General features: G+C 54.8%; 1 protein-coding gene across 2 annotated transcripts; it reads left to right on the top strand.

The window, feature by feature from the left end:
* Positions 1-381: 381 nt before the first annotated feature.
* HMGB3 (high mobility group box 3) lies at positions 382-4,902 on the top strand. 2 transcript variants are annotated; one of them, XM_055121616.1, is made up of 5 exons: positions 382-474; positions 2,500-2,654; positions 2,870-3,009; positions 3,460-3,634; positions 3,938-4,902. In XM_055121616.1, the coding sequence occupies exons 2-5, from the start codon at positions 2,505-2,507 to the stop codon at positions 4,079-4,081; spliced, it is 609 nt and encodes a 202-aa protein (XP_054977591.1). In that variant the 5' UTR covers positions 382-474; positions 2,500-2,504; the 3' UTR covers positions 4,082-4,902. The 2 variants fall into 2 exon arrangements, with proteins under 2 accessions (XP_054977591.1, XP_054977592.1); XM_055121617.1 differs by lacking the exon at positions 382-474 and adding an exon at positions 912-934.
* Positions 4,903-15,858: the final 10,956 nt, after the last annotated feature.

Genomic DNA, 15,858 nt, shown 5'->3' with positions numbered 1-15,858 from the left:
GGGGGCGCCCGCGGCGAGGGAGAGGTCAGGGGACCAGAGGCCGAGCACGGGGGCGCTGGGGCCGCAGCTCGGCGGGAGCCGAGGGCAGCTCCGCCGGCCCCGACCACGGCTTCCCACGCCAGAGGCCGAGAGCGCCAGGGCCGGCGGGGCCGGGTCCTTCGAGATGCCCCGCGCGGCGCGGGCCGGGCGGCGCGGCCGTGAGAAAGCTGGAAGACGAGCCTCCTCGGGGCCGCCCCGCCGCGGGCAGGCGGGTCGCTCCGTTTGAATGAATGATCCCGGCGGCCGCGCCCAATGGGCGCCCGCGCCTGTTTAATATGCATGAGGCCCGCAGCCAATGGCCTGGCGAGGAGGCTGTTTTAAACGGCGGAGCCCGCTGGCCAATCAGGCGGCTCTCGTGGAGGCAGCTAGCGCGAGGCTGGGGAGCACCGAGCCGCGCGTCGTTCCCTGCGCTGCCCGGACTCGCGAACAATACAGGTACGGCTCCTTGGCCCGCGCCGCGCCGCGCCGCCCGCACAACTTTGCAGCCAGCGCGTCCGCCCGCCCGCCCCAGCCGCCGCCGCCGGCCCCGCGAGCTCCCGGCCCCGCGCCCTGCCCGCAGCTGCCGCCGCCGCCGACCCGCTTGCCCGCTGCCGCCGCCGCCGCGGAGCCGCCATCCAGGTGTTGCAACTTTTCCCCGGCCGCGGCGCGGCTCTCCTCCGGCGGCAGAGCCGGGCACCGTCGCGGCGGGGGCCGGGGGCGGCGGCGGGCGCCGGGCGGCCGGGCGGCCGGGCGGCCGGGCGGGCTGGCGGCCGCGGGTCGGAGCGGCGGGGGCCGGGCTGGCTGCGCTGCTCGGGGCCACCCGGGGCCGCGGCGCGGGCAAACTTCGCTGCCGGCCGGCTGGGCCCGCGGCGGCGGCGGCGGCGGCGGCGGCGGCGGCGGCGGCGGCGCTGTCTCGGTACGAACATGGCCGGCGCGGGAGCGCCCGGGCCGGGGGGGCGCAGGCCGGCCGCCCCCCGCCCCCCGCCCGCCCGCCGGGCCCCGCGCCGCAGCTCCCGCCGCCGCCGCCGTTCCTGCCGCTGCTGCCGCCGCCGCGGCGGTGCGAGCCGGGCCCCGGGCAGGGCGGGCGGGCCGGGCGCCGGGGGGCGCCGGGGGGCTCCGGGGGGCTCCGGGGCGGCCGCGGCGGCCGCGGCGGTGTGAGCCGGGCCGGGGGCGCCGCCGCGCGCCATGGCCGCCCGGGCGCCTTTGTTAGCCCGCGCCGCGCCGGGGGGGTCCGGCCGCCGCAGCCCCGCGGCCCCGGGCGGGGCGGGGCGGGGTGGGGGCCGGCGGGCGGCGGCGGCGTTGGGCCCGGGCCGCTTTGTTCGCCGCCGCCCGCCGACCGCGCGCGATCAGCCATTTTAACGAGTGGGGCACCGAGGCGCCCGCGGCCGCCGCGGGCACCGGCGCGGCCGCCCCGGCTCAGCAGGCACCGCGGCGGCCGACGCTGCCCGCCCGCCCGCGCCGCCCCCCGGGGAAGGCGGCGGCCGATTTCGGGGCCACTTTCTTTGATCGGGAGGCGGGGGGCAAGATGGAAGGCGAAGTCCGGGGGTCCGGGCGAACCCCGCGCCGGGCCGAGCCCGGGGCTGTCCGCGGCGGGCTCGGGGCGCCCCAGCGCCTGGTGCCGCCCCACCCGCGCCGCGGCGGCCGAGCCCGCCTGCGGCCCCCCGCACTGCCCGCCGAGGAGAACGCTCCCTTCTTCCAGGATGACCTTGGGTGTGAGAAAAGGAAAAGATGGCGGGAAGCTGGGGGGGTGGGACAGGGACGATGACATGCCGCAGCGGCGTTTGCATTTGGAAACTTTGGAGAAAAGTCTGCCTGGCTGGCAGGCAGATTCTGCCGGCCGCCAGCGCCAGGCTCGCCCTTTGGGTGTACCCCCCCTGCCATTCAGATCGCCACAGATCGGAGGAACCGGCAGTAGTCGGGCTAGCGGCCCACTGGGCAGGCCACTTCTGTTAAAAAAAAATAAAATCACGAACGTTTTTCCAAACCTCAGACGCATCGACAATAGCGAAATTTCCCAGGTGCCCGATTTTCCGCCTCTGCTGCTCGGCTCTCGCGTCGAGCAGCGGCTAGGCAATATTTTTGTTCTCAACGTGCTTAGATGACGGCGAGCCTTAAAGTCATCTTTCCTCCTCCTCATACGAAGGTGTCCTCACGCCCTTCCTTCCCAGAGGCAGCTCTTGCCCCCCCCCATCCTAGTTCTAAGGCAAAACGGGGCACGCAGCCACCCGGCTTGGGTCGCTTCCATTTGGAGAACTTGATCTCGCAGAGCAGCAACTGGCGCTTCATGCTGGTCAAAAGTTAAATGACACGCGACAGCGCCGTGGATTTGCTCCGCACTCGTTGTTTTCACAGCCGCTGCCGCCAGACCTCTTGGAGCAGGGGGGCTTCCCGGGGGGAGCCGGGGCCATTCGGTTCGCCGTGCCTGGGCTCTCGCTCGCCACGGTTTTGTCCTGTACCGTTTTTCTTCTGCTTCCTCCACAGTGAAAATGGCCAAAGGTGATCCGAAGAAGCCCAAGGGGAAGATGTCTGCTTATGCCTTCTTTGTGCAGACGTGCAGAGAGGAGCATAAGAAGAAAAACCCTGAAGTGCCGGTCAATTTTGCCGAATTCTCCAAGAAATGCTCTGAGAGGTGGAAGGTAAGCATTCCCCGGATCCTTCCAGCGCTTCATTCGCATTCGCAGTCGGGGGGCGCTTAGGGGGTGCTGCAGGCGGCTGTTTGGCTTGTGCTCCCCTCGCTGCGCAGCTTGGAAAGGCTCCCACTGCTTTGGCAAATGGGCGGTAAGGGTCCCGGCCAGCCGGACAGGGGCTCGCTCGGCGCCTCACCGAACCGAGCGGGTCCTGTTCTTTGCAGACCATGTCTGGAAAGGAGAAGTCGAAATTCGATGAGATGGCAAAGGCCGACAAAGTTCGCTATGACCGGGAAATGAAGGATTACGGGCCGGCGAAGGGCGGCAAGAAGAAGAAGGATCCGAATGCCCCCAAAAGACCACCGTAAGTTCCGGTGGAGTAGGTGGAACCGGGCCTTCTGCCCGAGAGCTTCCTGCTGGAAATGATTCTTTGGCACCGAGGCAGCTTTGGGGCACACCTGATGGGGCTCGGGGGCGTGTCGCCACCCCTGCTGGGCTGTGGCGCTTGCTGAGGCGCTTATGAGCTGGGGGGTGGGGGTGGGGGTGAGCCCCCCAGGTGGGAAGGTGGCTGCTGCTTTGCAGGAACGGGGATTCTTTGCAGGAGCTGCTAGAAAAGCGGGTGTTTCCGAGCCTAAAGTGCTGTGTGTTGTGTTGTGCTAGGTGCTGGGCTGTGACTGAGGGAGGCCAGGGAGGAGGGTGTGCCGTAACAGGGCTGCTCCGTGACGCCAGAGCTGGCGGGATGGGTGCCGGGCTCCGAAATGTGTGTGCAGATTCTCCTCTCACTGTGTCCCCCCCTCCCCTTTTCTTTCCCAAGGTCGGGATTCTTCCTCTTCTGTTCAGAATTTCGCCCCAAGATCAAATCTACAAACCCAGGCATCTCCATTGGGGATGTGGCGAAAAAGCTGGGTGAGATGTGGAACAATCTGAGCGACAGCGAAAAGCAGCCCTACAACACCAAGGCCGCGAAGCTGAAGGAGAAGTACGAGAAGGTGAGCTGGGGGCAGCTGCCCTGGTTGCTCGGGGGTGGGGGGAGGGCGCCCTTCTACCAGATGAGACCCCTCTATTGGTCTGTTTAGGAGACGGGGGGGGGGGGGGGGGGGCGGGCAGGGACCGCTCTGGTTGCCTCCAGGCTGCTTGGGCGCAGCCATCAGTAACCCATCGAGGCACTATCAAAAGCCTCCGTGCCCGGAAACGGGCTTCTAGGGCACCGTCTGCTCCCCGCATTGTGAGCTTGTTTGTCCCACCCCCTGACTCTTCTGCTCATGCGCTGTGCGCCCTCCTTTGCTTTTTAGGACGTCGCCGACTATAAGTCGAAAGGGAAGTTTGACGGTGCGAAGGGCCCTGCCAAAGTTGCCAGGAAAAAGGTGGAAGAAGAGGAGGAGGAGGAAGAGGAAGAGGAGGAGGAGGAGGAGGAGGAGGAAGAGGAGGACGAATAAACGGTCTTGGTCTCCTTGAGAGTCCCTTAGAGTAGGGAGCGCCGCATCAACACCCCTGCGCTGAGCCCGTCCGTCACCCTCATTAGGTTTAATCTCACTCATGATCCCATCTAGTCTCAAAGTGCTCTAGGAGTTGTCAGTGGTTTACATGCCGTGGCCATGGGTGTCCGGGATACCCTGAAACTGTATCAAAGCTGTACATACTTCCCAGCATTTTTAAAAAAGAAAAGGCTCTCGTGTTCTCACTCTGTGCACTTTGCTCTTGGTGTGACAAGGCATTTAAAACTGTTCTTTGGCATTTTCTTTTCACTTGTTAAGGTGGTGTTAACTGTGGTTATTGGCTAGAAATTCCTGAGTTCTCAACTGTATATATAATCTATAGTTTGTAAAAAGAAAGAAGGAAAGCGAAACGACGGAGACAAACTTGCTGCTGGTGGCTTGGCGTGGAGGCAGTGGCGAGAAGCCGTTTGGAGGTGCCGCTGGATGCTGGACAGAAGGGCAGTGGGTGGGCGGTGGTGAAGTTGCAGCTTGACTGCTTGTGTATATAGTGCTAGAGCGTACTGCTGCCGTTCTTAGCTGTGGAAAGGGGAGAGGGGTCAGCCGGCATGAGGAAGTGTTTGGAGTTTCTTGGGTTCTGTGGGGGTAGTACAACTTCGTTCTACTGTAGAGCTCTCATTGACAGCACAGCCAAAAGCCACTGTACCAATGAAAGTTCGAACCCTGTACTAAACAATTTCCAACCTTCTGTTATTTTTTGTGTATGTTTAGAATGCTGAGATGTTTTTGAAGTTAAATAAACAGTATTACGTTTTTCAAACCGTTCTCTGCAAACTGCGTCTGTTTCTGACCCTTAGCCCGTGTGGCCGCCCCCCCCCCCCCGCAGTTGAACTGGATCCCCCCAGATTGCCAGGATACCCTGTGCCTGGTCAGTTTGGCTAGCCCCTCTGGGAAGGAAATAGGGTCACTGAGAGCCACTGCATGGAGCGGGGTCTGGGTGGCATGGCGTTCCAATATAGGTGAAGGTCCGGCTGAGGGAGTTGGCTTGTCACACGTCAGATATGGGGGAACGGGCTCAGGATGAGCTGCACGGTCCTTTATCTGAACCCTTGCTACATTCCCAGGAGCGAGTACACCCCCCGCGGTGCCTTGTGATGCTTCAGTCTGAGTCTGGAGCGGGCCGTGCCTGCTTCCTCCCCAACCCCACTGCAGCAGCCTCTTCAACTGAAGGACGCCCAGTTTGGGGTTCCTGTTCCTGTTCCCCGCTTGGGGTTCTTGGGGCTCCTGTGCTTGCTCCACCCTCCCACCAGGCAGGCTAGCAGGCTCTTGGTTAGTGAGCATTATACTTTGCTGGGGAGTGGAATGTTCTGGAAGCCCACTGAGTCGGCAGACATCTTTCAGTGGTCCTTTCGTGATAGTGGATGGTGCAGCATTTTGTCCAGATGGGTGCCGGGGTTGGTGGTGACAGTACTGAGTCGTGCCGTTGTCGTTGGTGTATGCGTGTCTGACCGGCCAGGGGCAGCATGTGGGGGTTTGGAGGAGGTGTTGCTCAGACGATCCCCTCTGGAACCCCGACTGGGGGTGTACCTGCCACCTTCTCAGGACCTGGGTAATTGGCCCCATCTTCGTTTGGGTCTTTTTTGCCTTTGGGGGCCACTTTTGGTAGTGCTCAGGGCATTGCACTTAGGCATTACTCCGGGCTGCGCTTGGGGAACTACATGGGATGCCAGGGATCAAACCTGGGTTAGCTGTGTGCAAGGCAAGCGCCTTCCCTGCTGTACTGTCATCAGCCTCCTGATCTTTTTGGGTTTTGGTTGGGGGCACGCCTCGCCTTGTTCAGGGCTTACTTGTAGTTGTGCTCGTGGGTCGCTCCTTCCTGGGCTCAGGAACCATACGGAATGCCAGGATCTAGCCTGGCTTAGGTTCGTGTAAGGCAGCCGATTGGCCCCTGGCCTAGCTTCTAATCTGAACAGCCAGTCCTTCTCCCATCAGAATGGTTTTTGTTTGTTTGGGGGCCATACACATACCTTGCTCAGGGCTGAGTCCCGGCTCTGCTTAGGGATCACTCCTGGCAAGGCTTGGGGGGTACCCTCTGTGGAGCCAGTGATTGAACCCCGGGTCAGTGTGTGAGGCCAGGCACCCTGTCCGCTGTTCTATTGCTCTGGCTTCTAGATGTTTTTTTCTAGCTTCTAGAAAGTGACCCCTCATTACAACAAACAAAAACTCTCAGCCCTGAAATCTAGCCAGGACCACTTCTTGCTTGCAGTTCAGCCTTGTTTCTGCCTCCGGCCGGGTCTTTGGCCTACAGAAGCAGCAGAGAAGCTCAGCTAGGAGCACAAAGGAGCGAGTTCTTGCTAAGTGATGTCTGTCAGGTGCAATTAGACGGGCCATCCACGCATGAAAGGGCAGGGACGAGATGGGCGGTTTTCTATTTCCACGTGGCTGAAAAAGGGGCAAGTCTGTTGAGTGATTTGGGATTAAGCATTTTGCTCTAAAGACACTCAGACACTCGAGTGAGGACCATTTAGCCCATTAGCTGCCCATGGCGAGGCCGCCAAGGTGTGCTCCCTGTCCCAGTGCTACAGGTTGTCACCACTGAAGGTCTAGGCTTGGTTTCATGTCTAGGCCCACGGTGTGTGCTTGTACTGTCGAACCATTTTTCCCTGGAAAGTCCAGTACCTGCTTTTTCTTATCACCTCTTCCAACCCTGTCCATTATTAAGCCATGTCTTAGCCTTTGAACAGAACAAGGCTGTGATGTAGCAATTATTGTCTGTGTCGCCTGCGTGTCACTTCTTGTCACAAATGTATTTGGGGACGCTGGATGCATTCATTTTCTGTAATAAAGTTTCTTAATCAGTCTTCCCAAAAAGTAATCAGTGGGCTGTCTGCAATCTGTGGGAGATATGGAATCTCTGTATTTCGGGTTGATTATAATCAAGGTTTTAGAAGTACAAGCTTTGCTCTAGCCACGGATAAGAACTAATGGAGAGATGCCATCCGGAGAGGCAGTGCTAAGCTCTGGCACTCACACGGAGCTCGGCGTGCTAACGGAGCTGGGGTGGGCCGAGGGGCTGAGGAGGGAGGGGCACCAAGGCACAGTGCTGGAGGCACAGTGACACTGGGCCATACTGCAGCAAAAAGACGAAGCCCCAAAGGCCAGGGGCTTTCAGAAAAAAAGGGGAATGGGGTGACTCTGAAGCCCTATGGCAGAAGGCAGTTTGCACGTCGCTAATGAGCGGCTTTGGATAAAGTGACTGGGGCTTGCAATCAGCCAGCACTGCCAACCAGCACTCCCTGCAGCCCAGGGTCAGGGTTTAGTTGGCAGATAGCCAGGTGCAACAGGAGTTTTGGACGGCACTGGTGGGGGGGCACTGGCTGTTCTTGGCCCCTGGCTTAGTTGCCTGCGGAGCCAAAGGCTGTTTGGGAGGGGAAAGGCCAGCGGGCTGGCTTGGCTGCCTTTCTCCCTCCTTCTCTCATCCAGAAGAGACCCCGCACCCACTTTCGAGGAGCATTTTTAATGGAGCACTTTTGATTTATTTTTAAAGCATTTCTCTTTAATAGTCTGGAACATCATGTTGATAAAATCAAAGGGGACAAAAAAAGCCCAGATTTCAATAGGTACATGCAAAGTGTTTGTTAAAATTAAAACACTTTCATGACGAAATCACTCAGAAAATTGGGACTCAATTGGAGAGGTACTTAGGAAGCAACAGATAATCAACTCAAAGCTTTCTCCTTAAGTTCAAGAACAAAACAAAGATCCCTGTGTGTGGCGTATCTATTCATTATTGTACTAAAAGTTCTAGCCAAGACAATTAAGTCAGAAAAAGCATCCAGACTGGCAGCTACTGCAGACGATACGATCTTTTTATAGATAATCCCAAAGAATTTCCAAATAAAACTTAAAATAAATGCGTTCAGTAACAGTGGAGTGATGTAAGGAGTGCTCCACTATACAAAAAACTGCTATATCTGTGTATGTCTTTGCAAATTTTTGAAATGAAACGGAATTCCATTTTACAAGAGCACCAAAAATATCAACTACTTAGAGGGTGAGAGCTTAGACAGTCTCTCTGGCAAGTGTGAGGTAGCAAATTCCATTCCCATGTGCTCCGAGCACCGTCGGATCTCCCTCAGCACTACAGCAATCTGCAGTCAACGTTGCTGCAGTAGGGTGGGATGTGTGAGCACCACAACCCAGAAAGATGTGAGCACTGCGGTAGGAAGTGTGACCCTGGGCGAGCATGTGTACAAGTACTTCAACTAAAATAGTATAATATACACGTGATTATCATCATCATCCCGTTGATCGTTGAATTTCTCGAGCAGTCTCAGTAATGTCTCCATTCGTTCCAGCCCTGAGATTTTACTTATTTATTTATTTTGCTTTTTGGATCACACCTGGCGATGCACAGGGTTTACTCCTGGCTCTGCACTCAGGAATCACTCCTGGTGGTGCTCAGGGGACCATATGGGATGCTGGGAATCGAACCTGGGTTGGCCACATGCAAGGCAAACGCCCTACCCTCTGTGCTATTGGTCCAGCCCCAGCCCTGAGATTTTAGAAACCTCTCTTTACTCATCCTTTCCAATAGAGCATTGGAGGCTCTTTCAGGGTCAGGGGAATGAGACCCAGCTTGTTACCGGTTTTGGCATATTAATGCACCATGGGGACTTTGCGAGGCTCTCCCATGTGGGCAGGAAACTCCCAGTAGTTTGCCAGGTTCTCCCAGAGGGAGAAGTAGGCTATAAGATATCGGGAGCTTGCTTTTAAGTCTGGATGCTGGCCATTGATGGGATTACACGGTGCAGGGGGCAGTCCCTGGGTGTGACCTCCTAGCTACTGGGAAATGGGAAATCTGGGCGGAGGAGGCCCAGTCCCGATATGAGCAGGCTTGGAGGTCTCAGCACCGGGTCCCACACACCTGGATTCATCTACTGGTACCTTCATGTGTGAGGCTCGTCCGAATAATAATGCAGGTGATTATATATATTATATATTATTAATATAATATACAGGTGAGTACTGCAGCCAAGCATGTGCTCTAGCCCTGGTCATTGCAATAACAGACATATGTGCCCCCATGTGCCTTATAACACTGCTCACAGTGTCCACGATCTGGCAGCACCCCACATATGAAAGAAAAAATTATGAGATCCAGAAAAGGTGGTTTTGTGATGTAGTGGAATAATACTCAGCTGTGAGCAAAGAGGAATCTTGCAGTTCACTGCTACGTGGATAGAACCGGAGGGCATCATGCTGCGCGAAGGCAGGCAGAGGGAGAGGGACGCATACAGATGATTTGTCTCATCTGTGGGGCAAGAGAACACCATCTGGACAAAGGCAGCACGACTGGAGACTCATCCACGCAACTGAGTTTCCTTGTGGGGGAGGGGCTTTGGGCGGTGCAGGGGTCTTTGGGGCATTAGTGGAGGATAGGAAGAAGGCACTCCGGCAGCAGGCACAGTGTTGGAATGATGCAGTTGTGAAACTATCATTGACAGTACTGGAAGTCCCAGTACCTCAGTTACAATGAGGAGAGACAAGCATTAAACGACGAATGAAAGACCTAGGAAGAAACTTAATGGAAGAGCTGCAAAACCTATGGGGGAAATGGCATGCTGGGTGCTGTCAAAGAGGTAAAGGTAGAGGTAACGGAGAGATGCTTAACTCCACAAGTTGGAATGAGAATGGAGAGATGCTTTTTTCAACCTTTTCAATTTTATTTTATTTTTATAAAATTGTTCACAATAATTTATTCCACTCAATATTCCAACACTGATCCCACCAGCATTACACCTTCCCACCGCCACTATTTTGAATTTTTCCAACCACCACCCAAGCCTACACTAATAGCTGGCCCTAAATCATTTATTTTGTGTTGGTTGCTATGAATAATTGGGTAAAAATGATCCAAAACATTTCCATAGAAAAAAGTGTGTGAAGACTGTTGTATCTGACCCTGGAGCTGTTACGCCTTGTATAGGAGATTACTAACATGCTGTTACAGGTGAGCCTTGGGTGCTAATATTTTTTGAATCGAGATTGGTTGCCTGCTGCTTTACATCCCATCCAATGTGGTACATGAGTGACATAGGGTATGAGATGTCACTCCAGGAATTCTAAAATTTTAAATAGGGTGATACAGCTGGTACAGCTGGAGTTAAATTTTTAACTGCAGGGTGAATTTGGGGCCCAGAGGCAGGAGAGCTTTGATTCCATGAGGAGGTAGAAAACATTACTCCAAAAAGGGATCCAGAGTCAATGTCATCTGCATCATAATCGAGGCGTCTTCTTTGTCAAAATAGGGCTAGTTAGTGGTAAAGTTTATATTTAGTTCAGGAGACCTGCAGTTAGCCACATTGATGTTGAAAAAGGAGCAAAGTTCGGGGACGCAGATGTCTCTACTTCAAAACTTACAGTCTAGAGTAGGTAGGAGTTAGACCATCCAGCCTTCTCTGGGTCTGTTGCTGGTCGGTGAAAGTCTTATCAGGCCTGAGTTCCTGTTTTCTGCAAGGTTGGCTTTTTGCAACTTCAGAGATCCTGATGTTATTATTTCCCAGGAAATTCATTGCCATTGCCTCGAGGGAGGGGGCCTTGCCTCTCGACCTGCCTGCCTGCATCAGGGGGTGCTGGACAGCAAACCGGGGCACCCACAGTTAAGGCAAGCACCCTCCTCACTGTATTTTCTCCATCCCGAGAATTGGACACTTTATTATTATTATTATTTTTTGGCTTTTTGGGTCATACCTGGCGATGCTCAGGGCTGACTCCTGGCTCTGCACTCAGGAATCACTCCTGGCAGTGCTCGGGGGACCATATGGGATGCTGGGAATCGAACCCGGGTCGGCTGCATGCAAGGCAAACGCCCTACCTGCTGTACTATCGCTCCAGCCCCAAGAGAATTGGACACTTTTAATGGGTGCATTTTATGGGCCTCGAAATTCATGTCAGTAAAGCTGTGGGAATGGGTGGTGGGGAAAGCGTGGCGTCTCGACATGTCGATGTCCAAATATTGACTAGCCACCGGCGGAGACCTGGCAAACAATACCCAGGAGTTGGTCTTCCATAGGAGGAAGAAGCTCCCGCTGTGGGCAAAAGGGCTGTGGTGCCCACAGGCGAGTTTCTGTTCCTGGCGAGTGTATGGTGAGAGGACAGAGGACAAATCAAGTGGATTTGGTGGTGCATGTGTGGAGATAAGCAATTGTCAGGGGCTAGTACAAGGGGACGGGAGTAGAGAAGAGTTTTGCTGGGACTGTGTAGGGCGCTGGGTGGGAGCAGGAAAGAAGGAAGAGGTGAAAATGAGTGTGTTGGAGGCACTGAGGCCTGGCGGTGTTCTGGCAAGGAGATGGGGGTGGGCTTCGCCGGGTTTCACACACCATCCTCGCTGTTCTTAGCCTGACTGGGTTTCTCTCTTTGAACTGGTCTGGGATTTGATTTTTTTTCAGGTCTCGCCCCCCCCTTCCCTCCCGGGAAATCTCTGCCTCTCACACCACCATGCTAAGATACCAGTGATTTCCCCAGCGGTTCACAGCTAGAACTTTCTCTGGAGGGAACCGAAATCTCTCAGGCTAGAAGGGGGCTTCCCCCTTTCCACTGCAGAGTCCCGAATCTGTTTCTAAACTGGGAGTATTTGAGAAAAAGCTCAAAGCCGCTTCCTGTTGCTTGGCCTGGGGCCGCAGTTGGTTTTGTCAGTCCGCAGAGGAATCAGGAGAGGCGCGTTTTCCCAGGCTGTGTATTTTGTTCCAGGCCTGTGGTGGGGTTTTGTTTGAAACGTCTTTTGGAAGCGCGTCAGCGGTGATAATGGGGCCGTGTTGATTGCAACGCTTGACAGTTCCCGTTGCAAGATGTGTAGAACATACGATGCTTCTGTCCTTGGTCCAAAGCCTCACTCGCGTACATGCAGAGGGGCTGGCATTTCCGTGCTGAAACATTAGCAGAAGGCTGAATGATGCCACTTCCAAATATTGGGCTAGCCCTGCTGTTATCTTGAATCCTGTCATGCTGGGCCCACTCTTAACTTCTATATCAAGAAGCTTATTTAGTTTAGCAAATAGAAGCAGCTCATTGAACGGCACAGCGCCCCTCTCCAGTCTCTTACCTTTTGATCCTGAAGAATACCGTAAGACCAAGAGGGCACTTGGGATGGTGGCGGCAGCATCTTTACCTAGGTGAGGGCTTGGCATGCAGAAAGGGGAGAGTGTAGCCACTGCTGCACCCCATTGTGCCAAGGACCCCCCTAGAAGGGGCGACATTCTCATCTGGGTGCCACGGGATGTCCCTCTTGCTCTTTATTAAAGCAATGCTGTGATGGTGAAATACTGATCATTAATTTATTTTTTGTTTCTGGGCCACACCTGGCAGTGCTCAGAAGTAACTCTTGGTTCTGCACTCAGGGATCTCCCCTGGCGGTGCTTGGGGGAAGCATGTGGGATTCAGAGCATTGAACCTGGGGTCATTGTATGCAAGGCAAGCGCCCTATCTGCTGTATATCTCTCCAACCCCTTCTATGTTGCTTTTTTTGGTGCCTTTGGCCATCCGGTCCCTGTATTTACACAGGCAAGGTGAGTCAGTGCACCGCTGCTTCCAGCCTCTCTTCTCCTCCTCCCACCTCCCTTCTTTAGTGGCCACAGGACCAAGTCTCCGATCGCTTGTGGAGCTGGATTTAAAGGTTTCTTCCAATCCGCCCTCATGTGGGGTTTTCTATGGAGACGAGTCCGTTGCTATGGTGTTGTCAAGGAGAGAGCTTGGAACTTTCGGTGTCCACCTTCACATCCGTATCATAGCCCTTAGCTCCCACCGGGCCCTCTCTCCTGTGGGGGCTGGGGGGTTCAGCCTTCTTTAGGCCGCTGCTCGAGCCAGTAAGGGTCTCATCAGATGTCAGTTCTGTGTCCACAAAGTCAGTTTGGCCATAATGCTTTTGGGGCCAGAGAGCTATGCAGTGGGTGGGGCATTTGCCTTGCATGAGGCAGACCTGGGTTCGATTCCCGCCACCCTTGAGCACCGCTAGGAGTGATCCCTGAGTTCAGAGCCAGTAGTCAGCCCAGAGCACTGTCAGGTGTGGCCTCAAAGCCAAAACAGAAACGTTCTTCTGGCTGCTTCGGGGCTAGGGCGAGAGGAATGCTTCAGTCCCATCTCGGTTTTTGCCAAGAGCTCAGGGCCGGGGTGCCCCATCCGCCCTGCCCGCCTCTCCACTCTGCTGCCCACACGAGCCGGCTAAGGCTGTGCTTCCCAGCCACGTGCTGGTGCAGCTGTTTCGGGGCAGTGCCTGCCAGCATCACATCTTCTGGGGGGTGCTCACACACACACGTGGCTGGGGGACAACTGGAATTTGCTTGTGGTGCCAGGGATCAGAGCCAGCCTCCAAGGGCAGAGCTGGCTGCTTCCTGGGCCTATATGGGGGACAGTATGGATGGGAACTCCCTCCGCGTGGCCGTGGAGGTCAGGCACTGCAAGCGGCCACAAGGCTCCTCTGGGCCCTAGCACTGCTCCCAGGCCGGGCTGTTAGAAGCACAGAGCACTGCGGGTGCCAGCAGCAATACGCCCAAGGCGGGGTGCTCGCTAGCTCGAAGCTCTGGTTGAGGGCTCCAGGCCACTTTGCTGGACCTTCTGGGGCAAGGTGTTGCCCAGGCTTTTCCTATCTTGTCAGGAGGACAGTCACTGCCTGGGGTGGGGGTGTGGGACTGGGAAGCTGGCCCTCAATCCTAGGTCCCAGTAAACTACACGGCAGCTTGAATGAGTTACAACTCAATCTCTCCTTGGATGAGTTAAAGCTGAGAGAGAGAGAGAGATAGAGAGACAGACAGAGACAGACAGAGACAGAAAGACAGCGAGACAGACAGAGATAAACAGACAGAGACAGAAAGATGCAGAGAGACAGAGAGACAACGAGAGAGATACAGGGAGACAAACAGAGACAGAGAGAAAGACAGTGAGACAGAGATAGACAGAGACAGAGAGACAGAAAGATGCAGAGAGACAGAGAGACAGCGAGAGACAGACAGGGAGACAAACAGAGACAGAAAGACAGTGAGACAGACAGAGATAAACAGACAGAGACGGAGAAAGAGACAGAGGGACAGAGAGATGCAGAGAGACAGAGAGACAGCAAGAGACAGACAGGGAGACAAACAGAGACAGAAAGACAGCGAGACAGACAGAGATAAACAGACAGAGACAGAGAAAGAGACAGAGAGACAGAGAGATGCAGAGACACAGAGAGACAGAGTGAGACAGATACAGAGAGAGAGACCAAGATGCAGAGACAGAGACAGACAGAGAGATGGACAGAGGGAGAGAGAGACAGACGGACAGGCAGAGAGACAGTGAGAGACAGGTAGAGAGACAGAGAGAGATGCAGAGGCAGAGAGAGAAAGGGAGACAGAGACAGAGAAAGAGACAGAGAGATAAACAGACAGAGGTAGAGGAGGGGGAGAGGGAGAGAGAGAATGGGAGAGGAGAGCTCATAAGATAAACAGAAACAGGAGAACAGGAAGAGAAAAATCCCATCACCCATCTGCTTCATTAGCAGGAATGACAGGCTCAGCCTGGGGGAGATGGCCAGGAGGGCGTGAATACCTGCAGGGGATCCTTGGAGCTAACAGAAAATTTCAGTTGTAATTAATTTTATAAAAAGTACTATTGTATGTGCAGTCTTTTGAGGCTCCCCCACCCCATTGCACCGGGAGGAGATTCATGCATATTGTTTGTGTGGCTTTACTTCATTTATTTTGACGCTGGCATTCCATTGTGTGTAAATACCAGAGATGATTTTCACCCATTGATGATCATTTGTGTTGCCTGGGCTGAAAAGGGGGGCTGGTTGGAAGGAAAATGGAGAATGAGCGCTAATGGCTTTTTTGGGGGGGAGGGTAATTAAAAGGTTCTAAGATGAGATAGAGGTGAGCCTTTGCAGTACTAAACTGAGTGTTTTAAGTAGGTGAACTGTATGGTTTGCTCATTATCTCCCAATAAAGCTATTATCAAAACTCTAGGGCAATGAATTTGGAATCGTAGAAAATAAGGTGATTTCCTAGCAGAATAAAATGCCAACACTGGCCCAAGAAAAACCAGCAAGTTTAAGAAATAATCATGCCTGGAGCTTGCTGGGTTCACACCTTGGCACCCCGAATCAAACCAGATCAACATCGAAAACATTGGCATAATCATGAGCAGATTGAAAAGGAAATGAAAGGTATCCCCGGAAGCCATCCGAGTAGAGGCTGGAGACGGGGGTGGGGGTGGGGGGGTGGGGGGTGGTCCAGCACATGGGGGTGTCCTTGCATGTGACTAGGTTCCATCGGAGCCGCCGCAGGAGTTGAGTCCTGAGCACTGCTGGGTATGGCCCAACCACTTTGCCCCTGCTTCTCCCCAAATCGGGGTGGACCCACGGAGGTGGTGTCACAGTAAAGCACAGGCCTTGCATGCATGAGACCTGGGTTTGAATTCTGAGAGCACGTGTGCGCGCGTGCGCGCGCACACACACACACACTCCCCCCGAAAATTCACCCCAAATCAGGGTGGGTAATTGGTCAGTAGAGAAAAACCTTTTAGAGACACTGCCGTCACTGGTGGAGAGATGTAAATGATGACTGATCACTGTATGGCTGAAATGCAAACATAAAAAAAAATGAAAGTTCATAAGTTCGTAACTGTACAGCACGGTGATTCACTAATAAAAATTAAAAAAATAAAGTACATTAAACTATTAGAAAAAAAGAGACACTGCCATCGGGGCTAGAGCAATAGTACAGTGATTAGGGCGTTTGCCTTGCACG

Source organism: Sorex araneus, chromosome X, assembly GCF_027595985.1.
Source record: "Sorex araneus isolate mSorAra2 chromosome X, mSorAra2.pri, whole genome shotgun sequence".
NCBI classification, from domain to species: domain Eukaryota; kingdom Metazoa; phylum Chordata; class Mammalia; order Eulipotyphla; family Soricidae; genus Sorex; species Sorex araneus.
This window is presented reverse-complemented; position numbering and strand designations above follow the sequence as displayed.

Bases quoted from the DNA above. Each gene is read 5' to 3' on its own strand.
- HMGB3 (XM_055121616.1), top strand. From the start codon at position 2,505: ATGGCCAAAGGTGATCCGAAGAAGCCCAAGGGGAAGATGTCTGCTTAT. The intron at 3,010-3,459 runs GTAAGTTCCGGT...TTCTTTCCCAAG, and splicing joins AATGCCCCCAAAAGACCACC to GTCGGGATTCTTCCTCTTCT. The intron at 3,635-3,937 runs GTGAGCTGGGGG...TTTGCTTTTTAG, and splicing joins TGAAGGAGAAGTACGAGAAG to GACGTCGCCGACTATAAGTC.